At 40.8% G+C, this 18914-nt stretch overlaps 2 protein-coding genes across 2 annotated transcripts; both read left to right on the forward strand.

Moving 5' to 3' along the window:
* The first annotated feature begins 1036 nt into the window (after positions 1 to 1036).
* Positions 1037 to 6178, forward strand: LOC116315725 (26S proteasome non-ATPase regulatory subunit 4-like). The gene is made up of 10 exons (XM_031734117.2): positions 1037 to 1137; positions 2017 to 2157; positions 2241 to 2355; positions 3570 to 3656; positions 4193 to 4261; positions 4370 to 4585; positions 4828 to 4936; positions 5041 to 5178; positions 5581 to 5636; positions 5738 to 6178. Exons 1-10 carry the CDS (start codon positions 1112 to 1114, stop codon positions 5906 to 5908), a joined length of 1128 nt encoding a protein of 375 aa, XP_031589977.1. The 5' UTR covers positions 1037 to 1111; the 3' UTR covers positions 5909 to 6178.
* Positions 6179 to 6977: 799 nt separating this feature from the next.
* znf687a (zinc finger protein 687a) lies at positions 6978 to 18846 on the forward strand. Its single transcript, XM_031734051.2, has 11 exons — positions 6978 to 7309; positions 9351 to 11305; positions 13109 to 13364; positions 13469 to 13632; positions 13744 to 13928; positions 14031 to 14207; positions 14296 to 14458; positions 14559 to 14783; positions 15549 to 15661; positions 16736 to 16838; positions 16919 to 18846. Exons 2-11 carry the CDS (start codon positions 9356 to 9358, stop codon positions 17549 to 17551), a joined length of 3969 nt encoding a protein of 1322 aa, XP_031589911.1. The 5' UTR covers positions 6978 to 7309; positions 9351 to 9355; the 3' UTR covers positions 17552 to 18846.
* The last annotated feature ends 68 nt before the right edge of the window (positions 18847 to 18914 follow it).

Consider the following 18914-nt stretch of genomic DNA (forward strand, 5'->3'; position numbering starts at 1 on the left):
TTTAGCTCCAAACTGGGCAAGACCACAGCGCTCCTTGTGTTATCAGTGAGGGATCTAAACAGATGTTCCAGATGTTAGAAACTGGGACAAACTGTTCTTGAAACACTGAAATAAACAAACTTTCTGTTTGCACTGTCTGATCAGTTATTGCAGACAGGAACTCAGAGAATTGCAGCTGTTTTTAGATGTGAGGAGTTTCACATGATCTGTGTTGGTCTTTTTTGGGAAGACCAAAACTTTCCCTTAGAGATCTGCACAAGTGGAAGATGAAATAAGTCACGTGTGTGTGTGTGTGTGTGTGTGTGTGTGTGACGTGTTGCAGACATTAAGAGTACAGATATTTTCACCTAAAGGTTGAACCGTTTAGTATCAGTGAAGATAGTGAGTTCTTTTGATATCATTTCATGGTCATTCAGTCACTGTCAGGTGAATAATCTTAAGGTCTTAAGCTTCTAAGTTTTATACAGAGAAATGCATATCTCATACCTTGCATCCCAGTTGTGAAATCTTGTGCCTCTGGATGATTTGGCCCCTATTTTGGGATGTTTAACCTACTTTTATTTGCAAGGCCAACATCTGTTGACCTGCTTTCTTTCCACTGGACTTTGGACTGTTTCTTTTTCTTTTTTAAAACTGGAAATATGAACTAATGGGGGTTTTGATGTGTGTGTACTTTTTCCTATTACATATTAAGTGCGGTTAAGAAAACCACAGCAAGCTGTTGCAGCATGTACAATGAAATATAAAAAATGTAAAGCCATTATTTCTTCTTACATCTTTTCTAAATTGTATGCAATGTAAAGAATTTTAATTATTTCGGTATAATTTAACCTGTTTTCCTTAAGTTTATAACAGTTTATAACAGTCAGGCATTCCAGCTCAGCAATTGAAATTGAAATTTTGAGATAATAGCTTAAAATTTCTTTCTGACTGGCAATTTTATGTATTTATTTTTCAGAATCGAAAACAAGCTCCCATATGCTATGGAATCCGTAGATTGTACACAGGAAGAAATATAAAACTTAAAAGATTTGGCTTTATCGGAGAAATTTCGATTTAACTTCATTACCCACAAAGCATCACGATGACGTAGTAAACGGCAGACGCCAAGATGGTGCTTGAAAGCACTATGGTCTGGTAAGGAATTTGAATTATGTTGAAAATGAACACTTTTGAGTCCTAGCTTTGTTTAAATGAACCCGTGACATGAAAAACTGAGTGTGTTTCATTTTGACGCTGTTTATATAAATTATTTTGGACGTGTTTTTCTCGCTTTGTTTAGGAATTAATGAGTTCCGTCTATTCCCTGAGTCACTCCACAACCTAACGTTAGCCATCAGCTCAGAGCAATCATCGTTAGCTGAACAGCAGCTCTTTAATCAGGACCTGGTCGTGCTACTGCTTGTATATTTGTAGTTTAATTCATATCGTTTCTACCCAACTTGAATTTAATCTAGCTGTAATTTTTAGGTTGCTTCTGGTGGTGGTAGATTAAAAGCAGTTTGATACGTTAGCATTAGCCCGCTAACAAATCAAAAGGCTACTGTCACTATGAAAACATACATTTCACCAACGCAGTAAACAAAGATTATTGCTATCGCTTGCCTTAAATTAGACCTTTAACTATCTTTTAACGTAACATAACTCATTCCTTGAGACAATAAAAGGCTTTCAAACATTATTATTAAAATATTGTATTGATTTCTATATGAAGTCGGCAAAATCCTATTTTTACAAAGCCCAAATTGTAAACATTTTTATAGTAGCTGCTATGTCCAATAGGCTGCCTAAAAATTTTGTATTTATTTTTTTAATGCATTTTTTAAAAGAATTTGAGTGGTTTTAGATTCGTTTATTTGCATAATCAACCTTCAGATGCCAATTTTGAACAGGAAAAATCCTGATGATATTTTTTTGGCCTCTCTTCACAAGCAATATTTATGTTATTGACTTATATCATTCATTTACATTGAACAAGTGCTTTTATTTTAAATAACCTACTTTAAATTTCCTTAGTGTGGACAACAGTGAGTACATGCGAAATGGAGACTTTCTACCCACTCGGCTGCAGGCTCAGCAGGATGCTGTTAACATCGTATGTCACTCAAAGACTCGCAGCAACCCTGAAAACAACGTGGGCCTTATCTCCATGGCAAAGTAAGCAGCAATCCACTTCAGTATACCGAGGTTTAAGATGGGATAAAACCATGATAACACAAGTGTCGTGATTCCCTCTGCAGCAACTGTGAGGTGCTGACCACGCTGACTCCGGATACGGGGAGGATACTGTCGAAGCTGCATGCTGTGCAGCCATGTGGAAACATTAGCTTCTGCACCGGTATCAGGGTGGCGCATGTGAGTTTGATTTTTATCATACAACAAATGCTATTTTGGTCCTATTGCTGGACACCCAGTAGACAAGTAGAAATGCTTGAATGCAGTGAAGTTTTAAGACATGTGGATGGATCATTAGTTCAGAGTTTGATTAAAAACTCTGGACTAATGGTGTTGCTGTTGCTCTCTGCAGCCTTAGTGAGGTGAGGTCCTTTTAAATTAATGGATACAGTAGCAAATTTTGTTGTCTAAGCGAGGAGCTGCTGGGTTTGCAGAATTGCAGAATAATTTGAAGTAAAGGTTCTTAAGCCCAGTTAGTGCAGTGAATATTAAATGAAACAGAGCCTAGTGCTTCAAAAAAAGGCGGAGGATGTAGCCATTGCAGAAAAAGTTGTGGGTACGACAGTGCAGGAAAGGCTAAGTTGTACTCTGTTATTTAATTTGTACGAGCAAGAAAGCAATCAGGAAGAACGGGCGTAAGGAGTGAGCTCGGCTGCAGTACAAGAGCTTGAGTTGGAAAGGCTAAAAGTAACAACAAGATTGTGAGAGGAGCAAAACAAACAAATTGGGGATTTGTGTTAAGCAGGAAATCTACGTCGTAGCTATGTCATAATGACAAACCCTTCTGAAACCCTGATCTGGAGCTCCCTAGAAATTCCAGTCCACGCACAATTATTGTGATTAGTCTGTTCACCGTTCTTGATTCCTCCTGTGCATTTATGGCTACTTTTTGTCACAGTTTTTGAACTTATTAGTGAGAGAATAACCATCATTGTCTCAATATAAGGAATAATAATCATAGCATCAGTATAAGTATCAGCAAAAACGTGAGCCACTTATTTAGGTTATGCCACAAACCTCACCTGACTCAGAGCCGAAGTCTGAATCCAGCATAAGTGTTACAGACTTGTGAAAAAGAGCAGGCTTTCCACAGCTTTCCTTGAAGTTCCATTTGATACTTTCAGTGTAGTTTGTAACTTGAAATTGTTCCCTAAATTTAACGAAAGCAATGTGGATATTTCAAAAGTTTCTTTGTGGTTGTTATTTTTTAAACACATTTGGCTGTATCGCTTAAAGTTCATGCAGTTGTTATCAGTGGTACTGATTGTATTGATGTTGGTAAATGCTATTCTGCCATTTCTGTTTTTGTGTTCACACACAGAAAAACACACAGATGCATTTTATTTTTTATGTGTTCGTTTCTCTTTTTTAATGTTCTGTCTTTCTGTCTGTAGTTGGCGCTGAAGCACAGACAGGGCAAAAACCACAAGATGCGCATAATTGCGTTTGTTGGCAGCCCAGTGTGTGACAACGAAAAAGAAGTAAGCAAAACTCTTGTTATTAGTTATTATTATGTTATTAGGGTTCATGTATTGCTCAAAAAGTGTTGCTTTCCCCAACCTTGGTTAAGATAACCAGTGAGAAGACTTCCAGCTGTTTCAGACTAGCTTCTGGAAAGCAATCAGTTTATATTACAGTTAACTGAGTTTACTCTGAAATCACTAGTTGGACGCCAGTATCATATCCTAAGGTTACGAAAGACGAGACAAAGTTGACATCAAACGTCACTATCTCACAGCATGCAGGCCACAAACTCAACGTTACAGCATCAGTTGAATTGTTTACAAAGGAAATGTACCTCACAGAGCGATTCTGTTGCTTTAAAGAGCATAAAGTCTTCAAATCTTGGCCTGGGAGCTGAAGCTGGTTCAACAGCTTCTTTAGTGTTGCTGTTTCCTTAAACAGACACCAGTTTGTTAGCTAAGTGGTCTCTGATGTCAGTGTTGAACTTATAAATGTATGACGCGCCTGATAAAATAGTGTTTGTTTTAACTCAAGTGTTTCTCTCTGTTTGTAGTTGATCAAAATGGCAAAGCGTCTGAAGAAAGAAAAGGTCAATGTAGATGTCATTAACTTTGGAGAGGAGGTATTTTTATTTTTTTTATCCTTCTGAGCTCATACCCACTCAAACATTTTGAGTGTATATATTGTCGTCAGAACCACATGCACTTCTTAACTTCTGCTCTGCCCGCAGGCAATGAACACAGAGAAGCTGACAGCCTTCATCAACACACTGAATGGCAAAGAGGGAGCAGGTTCCCACCTGGTCACAGTACCCCCGGGCCCCAGTCTTGCTGATGCCCTGCTGTCCTCACCCATTCTGGCAGGAGAGGGTGGTGCCATGTTGGGTCTGGGTGCCAGTGACTTTGAGTTTGGAGTAGATCCCAGTGCAGACCCTGAGCTGGCTTTGGTGAGTGAACACAGGAAATAATTTTTGTTTTTGTTAATATAGTTTAATATATATTAGTTTAATATGCAGTTTAATATAGCCACAACTTTTTGTTACTACATTAAAAGTTCTCCAAATGATCTATTTTAGTCTTTCTTCATTATATTTTCTGCCTTTTCTTTGCTTTTTTTCTGCACCGTTGTAAGACTGAATGTGTTTCATTAGCAAGTAATTTTTGATTTGTCTCCTGTTCTTCTCCCTAGGCTCTGCGTGTGTCCATGGAGGAGCAGAGACAGCGACAGGAGGATGAAGCTCGCAGAGCCGCTGTAGCATCAGCTGCTGAAGCTGGCATTTCCTCCCCAGCTGCAGATGGTGAGAAAACATTGCATTCATAGATGCCCATTTCTGCCCGTTTTCCCTCAGTGACGAGTGATCTGAGTGTATACACGCAACATATTCTTTTTTGTCTGCTTCAGAGTCTGAGGATGCCTTGTTGAAGATGTCTGTTCCACAAACAGACTCAGCCACACCTGCCCTACCAGACTTTAGCCGCATGACAGAGGATGAGCAGATCGCCTATGCTCTGCAGATGTCCATGCAGGGAGCAGGAGCAGGTTTACCTACATTTTTTTCTTCTTCTTTTACTACAACCAGTCAGCAAATTATTATAGAGGGTTCATAACTTATAAGTGCTCTGTATATGTTACGTGCATAATTTGTATTAACTTGTATCTAGAGCGAAAAAATGACTACAGCGCTGGATTACTGTACGAAAATACCAAAATACCAGATTTGGCTTGTAGGTCATCCAGTCCCCAAAGAGTTTTAATTAGATATTTATGAAGGTAGTGTTAATGTAAAACTTGGGTATAACTTTGGGAAAAAAATTCAAATTTTGGACATTTTTAAAAAAAAATTGTTTTTTCTTATTAAAAATTTCAGGTTAAAACGACTACAATTACGTTCAGTCCTGTTTTTGTTATGCACAGACGTCACTGCTTTCATTTGTTCTGCAGAGTTTGGTGCTGAGGACATGGATACAGGTGCTGACATCGACTCCAGTGAAGCTAAGGTGAATATAAGCAACTGTGGTTTGAAATCAAAGTTTTCGTCACACTAAAAACAAAAACCTAATTCATTTATGTATTTATTTATTTTAAAACCTCTGCTCAGGATGAAGAGGATTATGATGTTATGCAGGATCCGGAGTTCCTCCAGAGTGTTTTAGAAAACCTTCCTGGGGTCGACCCCAACAACGAGGCCATTCGTAATGCCATGGGCTCTCTAGCTTCCCAAACGGGCTCTAAACCCGACGCCAAGAAGGATGAGGAGAAAAAGAAATGAGGATAATGCACAGTGTTATAAATAAAGGATGAGAATTGATCTGCGTGCGTTATTCACCATAGCATCATTATTCTCCTCCGAACAGGAAACAGTTTGTTCATCTTTTGTTTATATAGCTGTGTAATCTCTAATCATTTGCCTTTTTTATGTACTCTTCTGATGTTAACCCTTCTGTGTCCGGGATGTGTGTTATTTTGATTTTTTTGTTTGTAATATACCTAAGTTACATGGACAGATTTCCTCAATAAATTTCCAGAATTCAAAAGTTTATTTACAGTTTTTAATTTCCTTGCACAAAGTAGAAATAAATATGGGCCTGATACTTGCATACACTTCCATTTAAAATTATAATTGAAATATTTATGTATTAATTTATTGTACAACTTATTAGTACTGGATTGGATTCCCTTTTGCAGGAAACATTCCTCAGAGATTTTAGTCCATATCAAAATGATCACACAATTGCTGCAGATCTGTCAGCTTCACATCAATAATCTCAATTTCGCAATCTGTGGGGATTTCGAAGGCCATTTGAGTACAGTGGACTTGATGTCATTTAAACAAACCAGTTTGAGATTATTTGAGCTTTGTGACATGGTGCATTGCCCTGCTGGAAGCAGTCATCAGAAATGGGTATGTTGGGGTAAAAAGAAAATATCCAGCTCATCATACCAGGCGACATTTTTCAGTCTGTGCTCCAATTTAGTGAACCTGTATGAATTAAAGCCTCAGTTTTTTGTCTCTTAGTAGACGGGAGTGGCACCCAGTGTGGTCTTCTGCTGATGTTGCCCATCTGCTTTAGGTTTTGGCATGTTTTTCTTCAGAGGTACTCTTCTACATATCTTAGTTATAAGGAGTGATTATTTCTGCTGTTGCTGCTTTCGTAGAAAAAGTCTGGCCACTCTGACTCAGAACAGCGGCTCACTGTGAACCCTATGATTGTGCGGCAAAATCTTAGTAGGTCAGCAGTTTCTGAAATAACATTACATTTCTTCCCCAATCTGATGGTGGGGTCGAACTCCAGCGGGTCGTCTTGAACCTGTCTACGTGCCTAAATGCATTTAGCTGCTGCCATATGATTGGCTGATTCGATATTTACGATAACAATTACCTGAACAAGCACCTAATGGAGTGATGATATTGTATGTTAAAATGCTGTGAATCACATCATAGTATGTAAATAAGACGAAGTCGACAACCGAATTATTTTTTAGTTTTTTTCTTTTGTGGGAGATAAGCGATTAAGTCACACATGTGCGCATGTAAAGGTACGTGTAGATAACAGAGGGCACTTTCTGACGTCTGACTTTTATTTGGTTCAGTAGCTCACCGTCGCATTTGATGACGCAAACACGTATGAGACCAAGTGCAAAGTGAGGAACCAACTTCGCTAACTTGCAGGTAACATAAGTTAAATTACAGTTCTCGTGTCCTCTTTAATGCAAGCACACATAACACGCAGCGGATAAGATGGATTAGAGCCCGCATACCCGAGTGCTGCACTGCTCCAGTTATTTGGACTGCTTAAGGAGAGTTGGTGTGTTTTCATTAGCAAGGCCAGCTAGCAGGTAACTGCTAAAGTAGCTAGCTGATAGCAGTAACACACACTTGTTGCAAAACGACTGTGAAGTTTGACTTGATTTTGTGAGAATTGTGCAGTAGTTTTCCGTGTTTTTCTTTTTCAAATGTGCTGTTCTGCACCGGTAGAGTCCCTCCTCTTGGAGTTTTGCTTTGACTAACCCCTTTTCATGCCAACTGTTTTCGGTTTTAGTCAGCGTAAACCTGCAAGCTGTTATGGACAAAAACAGAAGTTTGCATGTTTAAAGCAAGTAGAAATGGTATCCCAAATCTTTAACCTAACGTTTAACGCTGTTTTGGATTTAATTGCTTTATACATTTGAGAGTCTGAAGTGAATACGTATAGTCAAATCATGCATTCATATAAATATGTAATTTGGACATCATGAAATTGAGATATGTGAAGTACAGGTAAGTGTTTATACGCGTTTTATTGTCTAGAAGAGCAAATAATTCATTCCTAAAAAAAAAAGTGCAGTCAAACTTTGGTCACTACTTTAAGCGCATACACTAAAACCACTTCATTAGGTACATCCGTTTTACTGCTCTTTTATGCAAATAGCCATCTAGCCTCTCATGTGACAGCAACTGAGCACATTTGAGACACGCGGACATGTTCAGTACGACCTGCTGAAATTCAAACCGAGCATTAGAATGAATTGATTTAAGTGACCTAGCAAGTAGCATGGTTGATGGTGTTAGACAGCATGCTCAAAGTATTTTAGAAACTGCTCATCTGCTGGGATTTTTCCACGCAACCATCTCTAGGGTTTACAGAGAATGTTCCAGAAACGAGAACATAATCAGTGAGCAGCAGTTCTGAGTGAAAATGTCTTGTTGATGTCAGAGGAGAATGGCCAGACTGCTTTGAGTTGATAGGTAGGACACAGTAACCAAAATAACTGGTTATTACAACAAAGGTATGCGGAAGAGCATCTCTGAGTGCACAACAAACTGAACCTTGAAGCAGGTAGGCTACAGCAGCAGAAGACCACTCTGAGTGTCACTCTGTCAGCTAAGAACAGGAAACTGAGGCTAAAATTGACCACCAAAAATGGACAACACGTTAGAAAAATGTTGTCTGCATTGATATTTAGTTGGTTAGGTTGGAATTTGAGCTAAACAACATGAAAGCATGGAATCCATCCTGTCCTATATCAGCAATTCAAGCTATTGGTGGTTGTTTAACTACCAATAGTAGTGGGGGATATTTTCTTTATGCCCATATGTTGATGGCTGCCTCCAGTAGGATACCCACTCAGATCATCTCAAACTGGTTTCTTGAACATGATGGGGAGTTCATTGTGCTCAAGTGACCTCCACAGCCAATGCCAATCTAATAAAGCAACTTTGGGATGTGGTGGAACAGGAGATTCACATCATGGATGTGCAGCTGACGAATCTGCAGTAACTGTGCAGATTTATCATCATATCAAGATGGAGAAACATCTCAGCGCAATGTTTCCAGCACCTTGTTGAATCTATTCCATGAAGAATTAAGGCAGTTCTGAAACAACTCAGTACTCACCAGATGTACCTAATAAAGTGGCTGAATGTAGGTTTTGCTTGTCAGTCTGTAATTAAAGCTGCATGTGTTGAGTGATTGCTTTTGTTTTAGTAATGACAGATGTTTACATCTCTAATGCTGTATACAGAAAAAAACACTAAAGGATTCTCTTCTGATTAGTAAATATAGAACATGTAGTTTATTGGAATTTATTAAGGAGCAGCTTTATTAATGTATATTAATATATATTCATGTTCATAAATGTGTAACCTTTGTAGTTTATCTGTGTCAGCTTGTCCTGACTAAATTAATCAGTTGTTCCAACTCATTTGTTGCTTTAATTGGTTTTGCTTGCAGTGGCAATGGGGGATATGAAGACCCCAGACTTTGATGATTTGCTGGCAGCGTTTGACATTCCTGACATTGATGCCAAAGAGGCCATTCAGTCCAGTCCAGACGAGGAACGAGATGAGACCCGGACTAATGTGCATGGGAGAGAGAACGGCTCTCCTTCAAGGTTTGCCGACCCTCCTGCCCCTCAAAGTGAGCCTCCTGTCGTAAGTGTTATTGTGAAGAACACAGTTCGGTCAGAGTCTTTTGAAGAGGAAGAGAAGTCTGCCAGGGATAAAGCAGACAATCCTTCAAGCAGTGCCTTAGCCTCTCCTGTGCAGGTTAAGTTGGATGACATCACCTCACAGCTTTGTCCCGGACTCCCCTCCGAGTCTGCCGTGGAGGGCGAGACTACTAATGGCTTTGAGGAATCTCCCTCCAGCCTGCAGGGACAGTCTAGCACAGAAGCATGGCACCAGGCTTCACCTCTGAGGTCCACACTGAGTGAAAGTGACGGTGAAACGGATAAAAGACCCGAGCCTGGATCTTCCCAGCATGCGGTTGATGTTATGAACAGTTTAAGGCCCCTTCTCCACCCCAAGTCGCCGACCACTGGTGTTCCCACTCCATTATCTCCTCCTTCCCCAGCCTCTGTCAGCGATCACCTTTCTCCTCACTCCCCTCAGCAGGATGAAACCTGTCTCAGAGATAATACACTATCATCATCGTTACTACAAAATGACAGCATGGAAACTGGAATCAAGCATGTTATGCACACAGATGAAGATGACTCAGAACCAGAGCTTGTGATCCAGGAGAGCCCAGAATCTGTCATGTCCCCACCGCCTAAGTTTAAATACAGAGCAAAATTACCACCTACTTTTCTTGGGTCTCCTGAAAGGAGACCTTCTGATCCTCCTAAGCTCACTTTTTCCACAAAACCTAAACCCCAACACGAGGCGGATGGGCTGCCTACCACACCAAGCTCTCCACCCTCACCTCAAAGTTCCCAGGACCGCCTCCCGCATGTCAGCACCAGCTCTGCAACAGTCCAAGAGGAGAAATATCCAGAACATGTGATTGATGAGAGGGAGTCGCCTGAGAGCCCACCACCCAGTGAGACAGGGTTTTTACTCCAAAATAGAAGCAGCAGCCCTGATCCCGGCTCAACAGCAGCTCTAACTGCAAACCATGATGAATTCCAGCATCAGGAGGAGCACATGGAGAGTGAGGACTGTCAGCAAGACAAGCCGGGTAACAGTGAAGGAATGGGTGAAAAGGCGGATGGAGATGGGGAAACTTTAGACACGGAGAAGTCTGATGCTGACACTGAGGATGCTGCAAGCGCCACAGAGACGGTTTCACCTCCACTGCGACCACTCAAAGTTAAAATCAAAATGCCCACAGGCAGCATCACAAGGACTGTCACTGGTGTGGCGCCTAAAAGAAGTGGAAGAGCCACCAGTAAGGGTGTGACCGCCCCAAAACCATCACCACAGCGTCATAACACAAGAGCCAAAAGGGAGTTACCGCAAGAAAGTCAGCTGACTGCAGTGGAGATGCTGCAGGATGCCTGTGCTGCAACACTAGAAGGCGCGAGTACAGTTAGAGAGAAAACCTCCGCTGACGCCAGGCCTAAAGTTTCCCCCACAGCAGTGAACATCACAAAAACTGCAGCTCTGCCCTCCGTTACTATGTCCTCCTCCAGAGTCAGCGCAAGTACAGGCAACCTGCGCAGCCTGGGCCAGAAAACTCTCAACAGTGGGGTGACGCTGCCTGCTTCTTTACCTCTGCTGCCCCCTCAAAGCGGCAGCAAGCCTGCATCTATAGTCAACAGCACTGGGGCCATCATATCAAAGAGCCAGACCAACTTAGTGGAAGCCTTCAACAAAATCCTGAATAACAAGAACCTGCTGCCCAGTTATAAACCAAATCTGAGCGCCCCTCTTCCTGCAGAGTGGGGCATTTCTCTACCTGCGCAGGTAAGCTCTCTTAGAAATTAAAGAATTAGTTAATCAGCAGCTGAATGAAGCATTTGATATTTTTTGTAAATCATTTGAGGGCAATAAGCTAAGCCTATAAGCTGAACTCAGTTCTGCACAATATTAATTTGATCTCTTTATAAACTGCTACTGCTAAGAGTAGATGTTACAGTTAAGCAATGAAAGTCTCAAAAAATTTAAAGTGGAAAATCAACATTCCCAGAAACAACTGAGTGAGAAAAATCTAATCTGTTTTGGGCTTGAAGTGCATTAAAGCCAGGTTTAATGTCTGAGGTGGAAATGCAAACAACAACAGAGAGGTGATTGTCATTGAGAGTTAAATCAGTGTTGGATCTGTAGTTAAATGTTGTCACTGACTGTTCACATATGAGAGTAGATCTTCTGAGGATGTGGAAAGTTCTTCTCTTTGAGAGAAGACTAAAATTCCAGCAGTGACACTGATCTATAGTGCTCTGCCAGAAGTTAATCAGAAGTGCAGCAAACTCTTATTCAGTGCTTTTACCCTGAAGAACAACTTTAGTTACTACATCAGCAACATGGTTAAAAAGTCACTTAAAAACACTGCCTTGTGTATAACATGGTGAGAGAATACCAGTTTCACTTCTTTACAGTTTTGTCAGAATTCAAAAAGCTGGTCTTGAATGTTCCCTGGATGTGTAAAACGTGATTTTTTTAAAAAGTCCTTGTTACTGTTACAGATTTGCTAGCAAAGATATAGATTTCTGTTTCCACTACATCAGTCAAGTTCTTTTATTTTTCTGCGTGCCTAGTCTTGTAATCACATGGTTTAATGTTTAATCTGCTTAAGCACATAGCTTTCCCTCTGACTTCAGTAAATATCTTTATTAATTTTTCTGCACGAACGTAAAAAGAAAATCAAACAGTGTTTGCCTGAAACTGGACAAACTGTGTGATGTGTAGTTATTTATGATTTAATTCTAATTTCCTACTGATGCCATAAAATACTTAGGTCAAGTTTAGAAGTCAGTTCTGGGCACTAAAATGTGCTGCGTTATGATACTTAACTCATTATCTATAAAATTTTAAAAAGTGGTGCCAGTTATAATCTGCTGTATTTCTAATGGCCAGTAGGGGGAAAATGCAGAAATAAAGTCCTGATCGTACAGCAGTCTACGGCAAAACAACACATGTCACTCGGTTATTTTATGACCTCTAGCGATACTTTTGTAATGGGTTTATGGCTTCAGTCACTAGTTTCGAATTTCATTGATTACTTTCTGATGATCAGGCCTGAAAACCTATAGTTAACAATTCAATTGCGTGTGTAGGTAGTTTTTTCTTGTAGCGTCTGGTTTCAATACAAAAACAAGACAGCTAAATGCTAAAGTTCAGGCTTGAAAACAAGACTTCACAAAGCAACGGGTGACATCACAGTGACTATATCCGTCATTTATATACAGTCTGTAGAGCTAAGCAATTAGATTAAATGAGGAAAATCATGATTTGTTTCACCGTTCAATCACAGACTGCTAATCAAGGGTTGAAAGTAGTTCTTTTAGTTATGTTATGTAAAGAGGCGTGTTATCAGGTTAACACGGCTGTTTTTAAAAAATGAAGATAAGCTTGATTAAAGCAGGAATCCTGACTTTATCAGCTTGTTTATATAAGAAGGAAGGACAGAAAATGTGGGCAATAAATCTCGCAATGTGCTCTGACATGTAATGCATAGTGAATATTTCTTAACTAGAACAAAGCTGTAGCATTGTTTTAATATTATAGCTCTACGTCAGTTTGAGAAGGAGGATGTTTGATCCCCTGCAGGGTTACCGGTGTCTGGAGTGCGGTGATGCCTTCGTCCTGGAGCGGAGTTTGGCACAGCACTACGACCGGCGCTCGCTCAGGATTGAGGTGACATGCAATCACTGCGCCAAACGGCTGGCCTTCTTCAACAAGTGCAGCTTGCTGTTACACGCCAGAGAGCACAAGGACAGAGGCCTGATCATGCAGTGTTCACACTTGGTCATGAAACCAGTGCCTGTGGATCAGATGATCAGCCAGCAGGAACCAACAGCAGCTGGTATGGGAATGTTTTTCTTTTTTGTCTCCACTCCGCTGTTTTGATTTTTGGATGTGCTTTAACTGCCTCTTCCATCCTTTCAACACCATGTTGATCACTTTTAGGCCAGGCCAACAAAAAGCCAGCACCCCAGGCACATCAAGCAGTAGCTAAGAAAGCAGAAGCAGTGCAGTATACAGGTAACAAATGTCCCGAGTGTCAGGCTCAGTTCTGCAGCAAAGAAGAGGTGGCCGAACATTTCCAGGAAATCAAGCCAGCACAGAGCACCGTAAGTCTCCATCGTGTGAGAAGGAGGGTCAAGTAACTTAATTTAATTTTCTCAGACTTGCTAAATGGACTCAAACTTAATTCTTTCCTTTTTTGGTTCTCCTGTCTCCAGGCGTGCTCCGAGTGCTCGCCTCCCATGCTGCTGCCCAACAGCTGCAGTGCAGCAGCTCATCAGCGCATCCATCAAGGCTCCTCTCCACATGTGTGTCCAGAGTGTGGGGGCACAGCCAAGCAGGCACAGTTCAAAACACATGTGGACGAGACCTGCTTGCACTTTTCCCGCCGTATTGGCTACAGGTGTGACGTCTCCCCATGTGACTGGTTTATTCAACCACTGCTACACCAGACATGATTCCACTCTGCTGATTTTTTTTTTTTTTAAACGTTTCTCTTCTCCAGGTGTTCTAGCTGCCTGGTGGTGTTTGGAGGTCTGAACTCGGTGAAGTCTCACATCCAGCAGGCTCACTGCGACATATTCCATAAGTGCCCCAACTGCCCCATGGCTTTCAAATCTGCCCCCAGCATTCAGAACCACATCACTGCCCAGCATCCGGGGCTCCCTGAAGGACAGCCAATGTATGTACAGCACACAGAGTGTGAGGGTTCACGCTCACATTTATTGCATCGCTTTCTGTTTCTTTACCCCGACTTTCTTCCTTCGCAGGTTGATCTATAAGTGTGTCATGTGCGACACAGTGTTTACCCACAAACCCCTGCTGCACGCCCACTTTGACACTCATTTAACCAATCAGAAGGTCCACGTGTTTAAATGCCCCGCGTGCACCAAGCTGTTTTCTCAGAGGAACTCCCTGCTGGACCATTTCAAGGTATGACTGTTATAGTTGAAGTAGTGCTAAAATCTCAATTTTCTACTTACTCATTTTTAAATTTCTTTTTAAAATCAAACTTTATTCTTGTTTCCATCAGACCCACAAGACTCCCACATCAAAAAGAGAGCTACCTTTGCTTCCAGGCGGTGCTTCTCTGAAATTAGAGAGCTCTGATGGAGATGAATGGATGCGTAAAGAAAAAGAAGAGAAGGTGAAGCCAGAAAAGATGAAGACCCCTTCAGGGTGGAAGTGTTCATCTTGTAACACGCGCTACACGGACCGGGAGGACTATATTACGCATATGGGTGAACTGCATGGCAAGGTTTGGAAGTCCTCAAAAATACACTGGACATAAATGTGCAGTGTATAATAATCACATCTGGAATGGTTAGAGATTCAACATCAGTTTAGCATTGGCCATAAGTGTGAACGTGAGAGTGTATCATTGTCTGAGCCCCTCATTTGTTTATCCACACTCCTGGATATAAAATACTTATTTGTACATGAGCACATTATTTTGACAGTTTCTGGTTGTACGCATGTACTTGGCATCAATCTGATACCAAGTAAATATAGGGACAATATTGCTGGTACCAATATCAGTCCAGATACTTGGAAACTGTAAAGGCAGCTTATGTAGGAGAGAGCAGTGTGTCATGATTTATGAGATGATCAGTCATTAATTGGAAATTCTCAACACATTTTAATAACTAAATCTCTTCCCATAATTATTGGTTGACATAATAAAACCTTTGAGCTTTTCATCTCTTTTTCAAACTGGGTTTTTGGAGACTCTGAACCTTTCTCTGTTGGCTGTCACATCTATTTTAACTATAGCACATTTAAACAATAGAAGCTGACCCAGAGGTTTTTCACAGTTCATGTTTTTTGGAAAAAAACACAATTAACACAGTTCAGTGGGATACATACTGAGCCAGCGTTGGTATTAATACTATCAATATTTGAATTGATCAACACGCCTCTGTCCATGACATTACTGCATTCTCTCTGTCTCTGCACCTCTGGCTGTGAATCACTGGTTTAAAATTTCTAATTTAACCAAATTTTTAAAAACCTCTTTGTGTAGATTTTGAAGAAGTTTCCCTGCAACAAATGTGAGAGTTCCTTCACAACGACCTCCAGTCTGAGGCGTCACATCAGAGATAAGCACAAAGGCATGAACCGCAGCTTTCGCTGTCAGTGAGTAACTTCCCCACCCAACCACTACTTACAGGGAATTTTTTTTGTGTTAAATCTACACCATAGGTTTGGAAAACCCCACTGTTCAGTACCAGTGAATCCTGCTATGCATTTCTGGTTATTTTTTGACCGCAGTTTTTGAATTTATTAGTGAAAGAATAACAATCATCATCACCTCAACATAAGGAATAATAATCACAACCTCAAAATAAGGACTCACAGATATCAGCAAATCTGTTTGCCATAGCCTTCATAACCTTCCCATTTTTGTTTATACTTGCTCGCATGTTAGACTGAGAACAACCACCAACTTTTTCCAAACAATGTTGGTTCTTTTTTTTTGAAGAAAAAAAGTGGTGCACATCAATCACACCCCCACCAGCTGGTAACAGTGTTGGTTATGTTGTAGGCTTTACAAAGATTCACAATACCCACTACTCCCTATTGTGGGATTTATATACTTATATAATGTGCACTGTAGGTACATCCTAACTGTAAACTCTACACTGCTTAATGTTTAATTTATGGTACCGCAGTTGTGTCCATTAGTGTACGTATTTGCTAAGGCAAGTGTGCTTCCCTGCAGTCTTCCAAATTCCCAACTGCATGCTGCTTGATGTGAATACGGCTGATTTGTTCAAGTAGGCTAGAATGGGGAAGGGAGCAGCAGTTCACCAGGAATTGGATAAGCATGAACACAGACTCACTTCAAATAACATTGCCATTGTACTTTTTCCACATGTTGAATCTAAAGGTGGTATATGTATGTGAGACTGTGTGAGACTTCACTGATTTCATGTGGTGACACAAAAAATTGTTGAGCAGAAGGTTTAATTGTTCCACAATTATGTAAGCTTACAAGCCTGTAAGCTTTCATAATTATGCAGTATTTTGTTTTTGGGCACCTCATATACTTTTGTCAGACCCTGGTCCCCAGTGCAAGGTTTGGGAAGCTCGTTCTAAACTTCTGAATAATAACTTTGAGAACTCTTATAGGCATGAAGTCATAACAGACGATATTTATGACTGTAATTTGGTGTGTGTGTGTGTGTGTGTGTGTGCGCGCGCGCGCAGGTTTTGCAATGAAGGTAAGAAAACCTTCAGCAGCAGAACGATGTTGGAGAGGCACCTTCAGCTGAGGCACAGCACAGAAACTGCAAGCCAGAAAACCACAATGGTAAGCCAGCGGTAATCCGATCACACAAGAAGTCAAACAGTAAGTATTTTTTTACTGAAGTTTGTATCTCGATATCTCAGAGTGGTGGAGATGAAGCTGACAGTTCATCGGAACAGGACAGCGGTTTGGGGGCTCGCAAGAGACGGAGAGGAGCCGTGAAGGTGGAGCAGGATGAAGAGTCCACAGATAGAGTTAGTCCGGGGAAGAAGCTACGGTCCTCTTCCTCCTCAGCTCTCGCTCCGTCCTCTCTTCCCGAGTCTGGGTTTCGGTGTGCAGTCTGCGGCTTCACCTCAGAGGAGCAGGTGGCGTTCCTGGAGCACATCAGCCAGCACAGACGCGGAGGCACGGATGACGGCGGCCTGCAGTGTCTCCAGTGTGGCGCCTGCTTCACATCCACCTTCTCGCTGTCACGCCATCGCTTCATCACCCACAAAGTGAGAAATGTGCTCAGTGACAACCAACAATCACCCGGTGTGCACCCGGCACCCTCCGTCGGAAATAGCAGGCACCACGAGGATAAGAGTTCTCTGAATGGCTCTGCACCAGCATCACCCTCCACTCAGCCCTCCACAGGAGAGGGGAAAGAGGAGGAGGGAGCACTGGCCTGTAAGGTATGTGGTAAACACTTTGAAAAGCTCACAGATTTGAATACACACTTCAGAACTCACGGTATGGCTTTTATCAATGCGAGGAACGCAGGAAAAACGACCTGAGATGGCAAACACAAAGAATATGTCGTGATTAAGAGTACTCACAAGTGCCTGTCTGTTACTTAGTACCAGTTAAAGTGCGAGTTCTCCTCTGATATTACCAAAGATTACCAATATAGTCTGAAAACATTGTGAAACGTTCAGATGCAATTCTCATTCTTGCAAACGAGCTTTTGTGACACTCAGGATCTAATGCTGTGCTTCTGTGTTTAGTTAATGTAATGAAATTACAGTTTAGTCTGTTTCCCTCACAGTCATGTGCCTGCAGAGGCCGGTGAACACTGTTCTAACCGTGCTGTGATAACGATGGCCGTTTAATGAATATGCTTGTTTTGATTTCAATACTTTCCTCCTACTTTGGAGGTTTTTCTTCTTCTGTAGAATTTTTTTTCTTTGTAATGCATATTTTTTAGCAAATTTTTGCAGTGATTTTGATGCGTTTCTTTGAATTTATTGCCAGTCATTCTCCAAAGCATGCTGTCTCTTTCAGTTCATTCCCAGCTTAAACTGCAGCCGCTGGCTTCTCTACATTTTAGTTTCAATTGACATTTACAATTTTCTTGAGTATTTTCACTGACTATTTCTGCACTGAGCTGAAATGGAAATGTACACATTTGTACTTTTAAAAGAGCCCCCCTGAATTTTGCTTTGAGTCACACTGCTGAACCTTTTTCATTAGCTTTGGCTTAACTTTGCAATATATGCTTGCATATAGTGGAATCATGGTGGTGTCATCACTGAATGACAGCAGCAATAATCACAGCCATCAATGCTTTACTGCATATGTGCATTTAAAGCATTAGTGTTTTGGGATTAGTTTGGAAAAAAAATCATACTTAACTTAAAATAATGTACACTTAAAGACCACATATGTTTAACGTTATTGATATTAACCTTTAAGTCCTTGCACATTTAGATGCATATTGCACTGAAACACATGCGGACCAAAAATTTCTGGCATTTTTTTTAAAGAACTTTTTCCAAGACTATGCTTTGGAAAATGTTAAGCAATAATCTGACTCACAGACACACTATTTGTAGGGGTGCAACTTTCTGATGCATTGAATCAACGTTTAATTACTTATAAATTGAATGTACTGTATTTATATCAGATTCAGTAATTTATTCAGTGAGCAAGAGGTGGAAAGTGAAATTGTTATTTTTTTGGTATGCAGGCCATATGTTTATCTAAATCTTGCTTTATGGAATTACTGTAAATGGAAGATCATTATGTATGTATTTTGTCTAAAGTCTTTGGAACTGCTAAAAGATTAAAACTATTGTTCCCCATAACCGACTACACGTTCTCTCGTGGTTCTTTCACCTATAGGTGTCAATGTTGCATACTCATCAGTACAGAGAAACT

Source organism: Oreochromis aureus, linkage group 11 (genome assembly GCF_013358895.1).
Source record: "Oreochromis aureus strain Israel breed Guangdong linkage group 11, ZZ_aureus, whole genome shotgun sequence".
NCBI lineage: Eukaryota > Metazoa > Chordata > Actinopteri > Cichliformes > Cichlidae > Oreochromis > Oreochromis aureus.

Excerpts from the sequence above, each read along its gene's own strand:
- LOC116315725 (XM_031734117.2), top strand. The coding sequence starts at position 1,112 with ATGGTGCTTGAAAGCACTATGGTCTG. Across the intron at positions 2,158-2,240 it reads GGCCTTATCTCCATGGCAAA|CAACTGTGAGGTGCTGACCA; the intron begins GTAAGCAGCAAT and ends TTCCCTCTGCAG. Across the intron at positions 4,586-4,827 it reads CAGACCCTGAGCTGGCTTTG|GCTCTGCGTGTGTCCATGGA; the intron begins GTGAGTGAACAC and ends TCTTCTCCCTAG.
- znf687a (XM_031734051.2), top strand. The coding sequence starts at position 9,356 with ATGGGGGATATGAAGACCCCAGACTTTGATGATTTGCTGGCAGCGTTT. Across the intron at positions 14,459-14,558 it reads CCCTGCTGGACCATTTCAAG|ACCCACAAGACTCCCACATC; the intron begins GTATGACTGTTA and ends TGTTTCCATCAG. Across the intron at positions 16,839-16,918 it reads CAAGCCAGAAAACCACAATG|AGTGGTGGAGATGAAGCTGA; the intron begins GTAAGCCAGCGG and ends TCGATATCTCAG.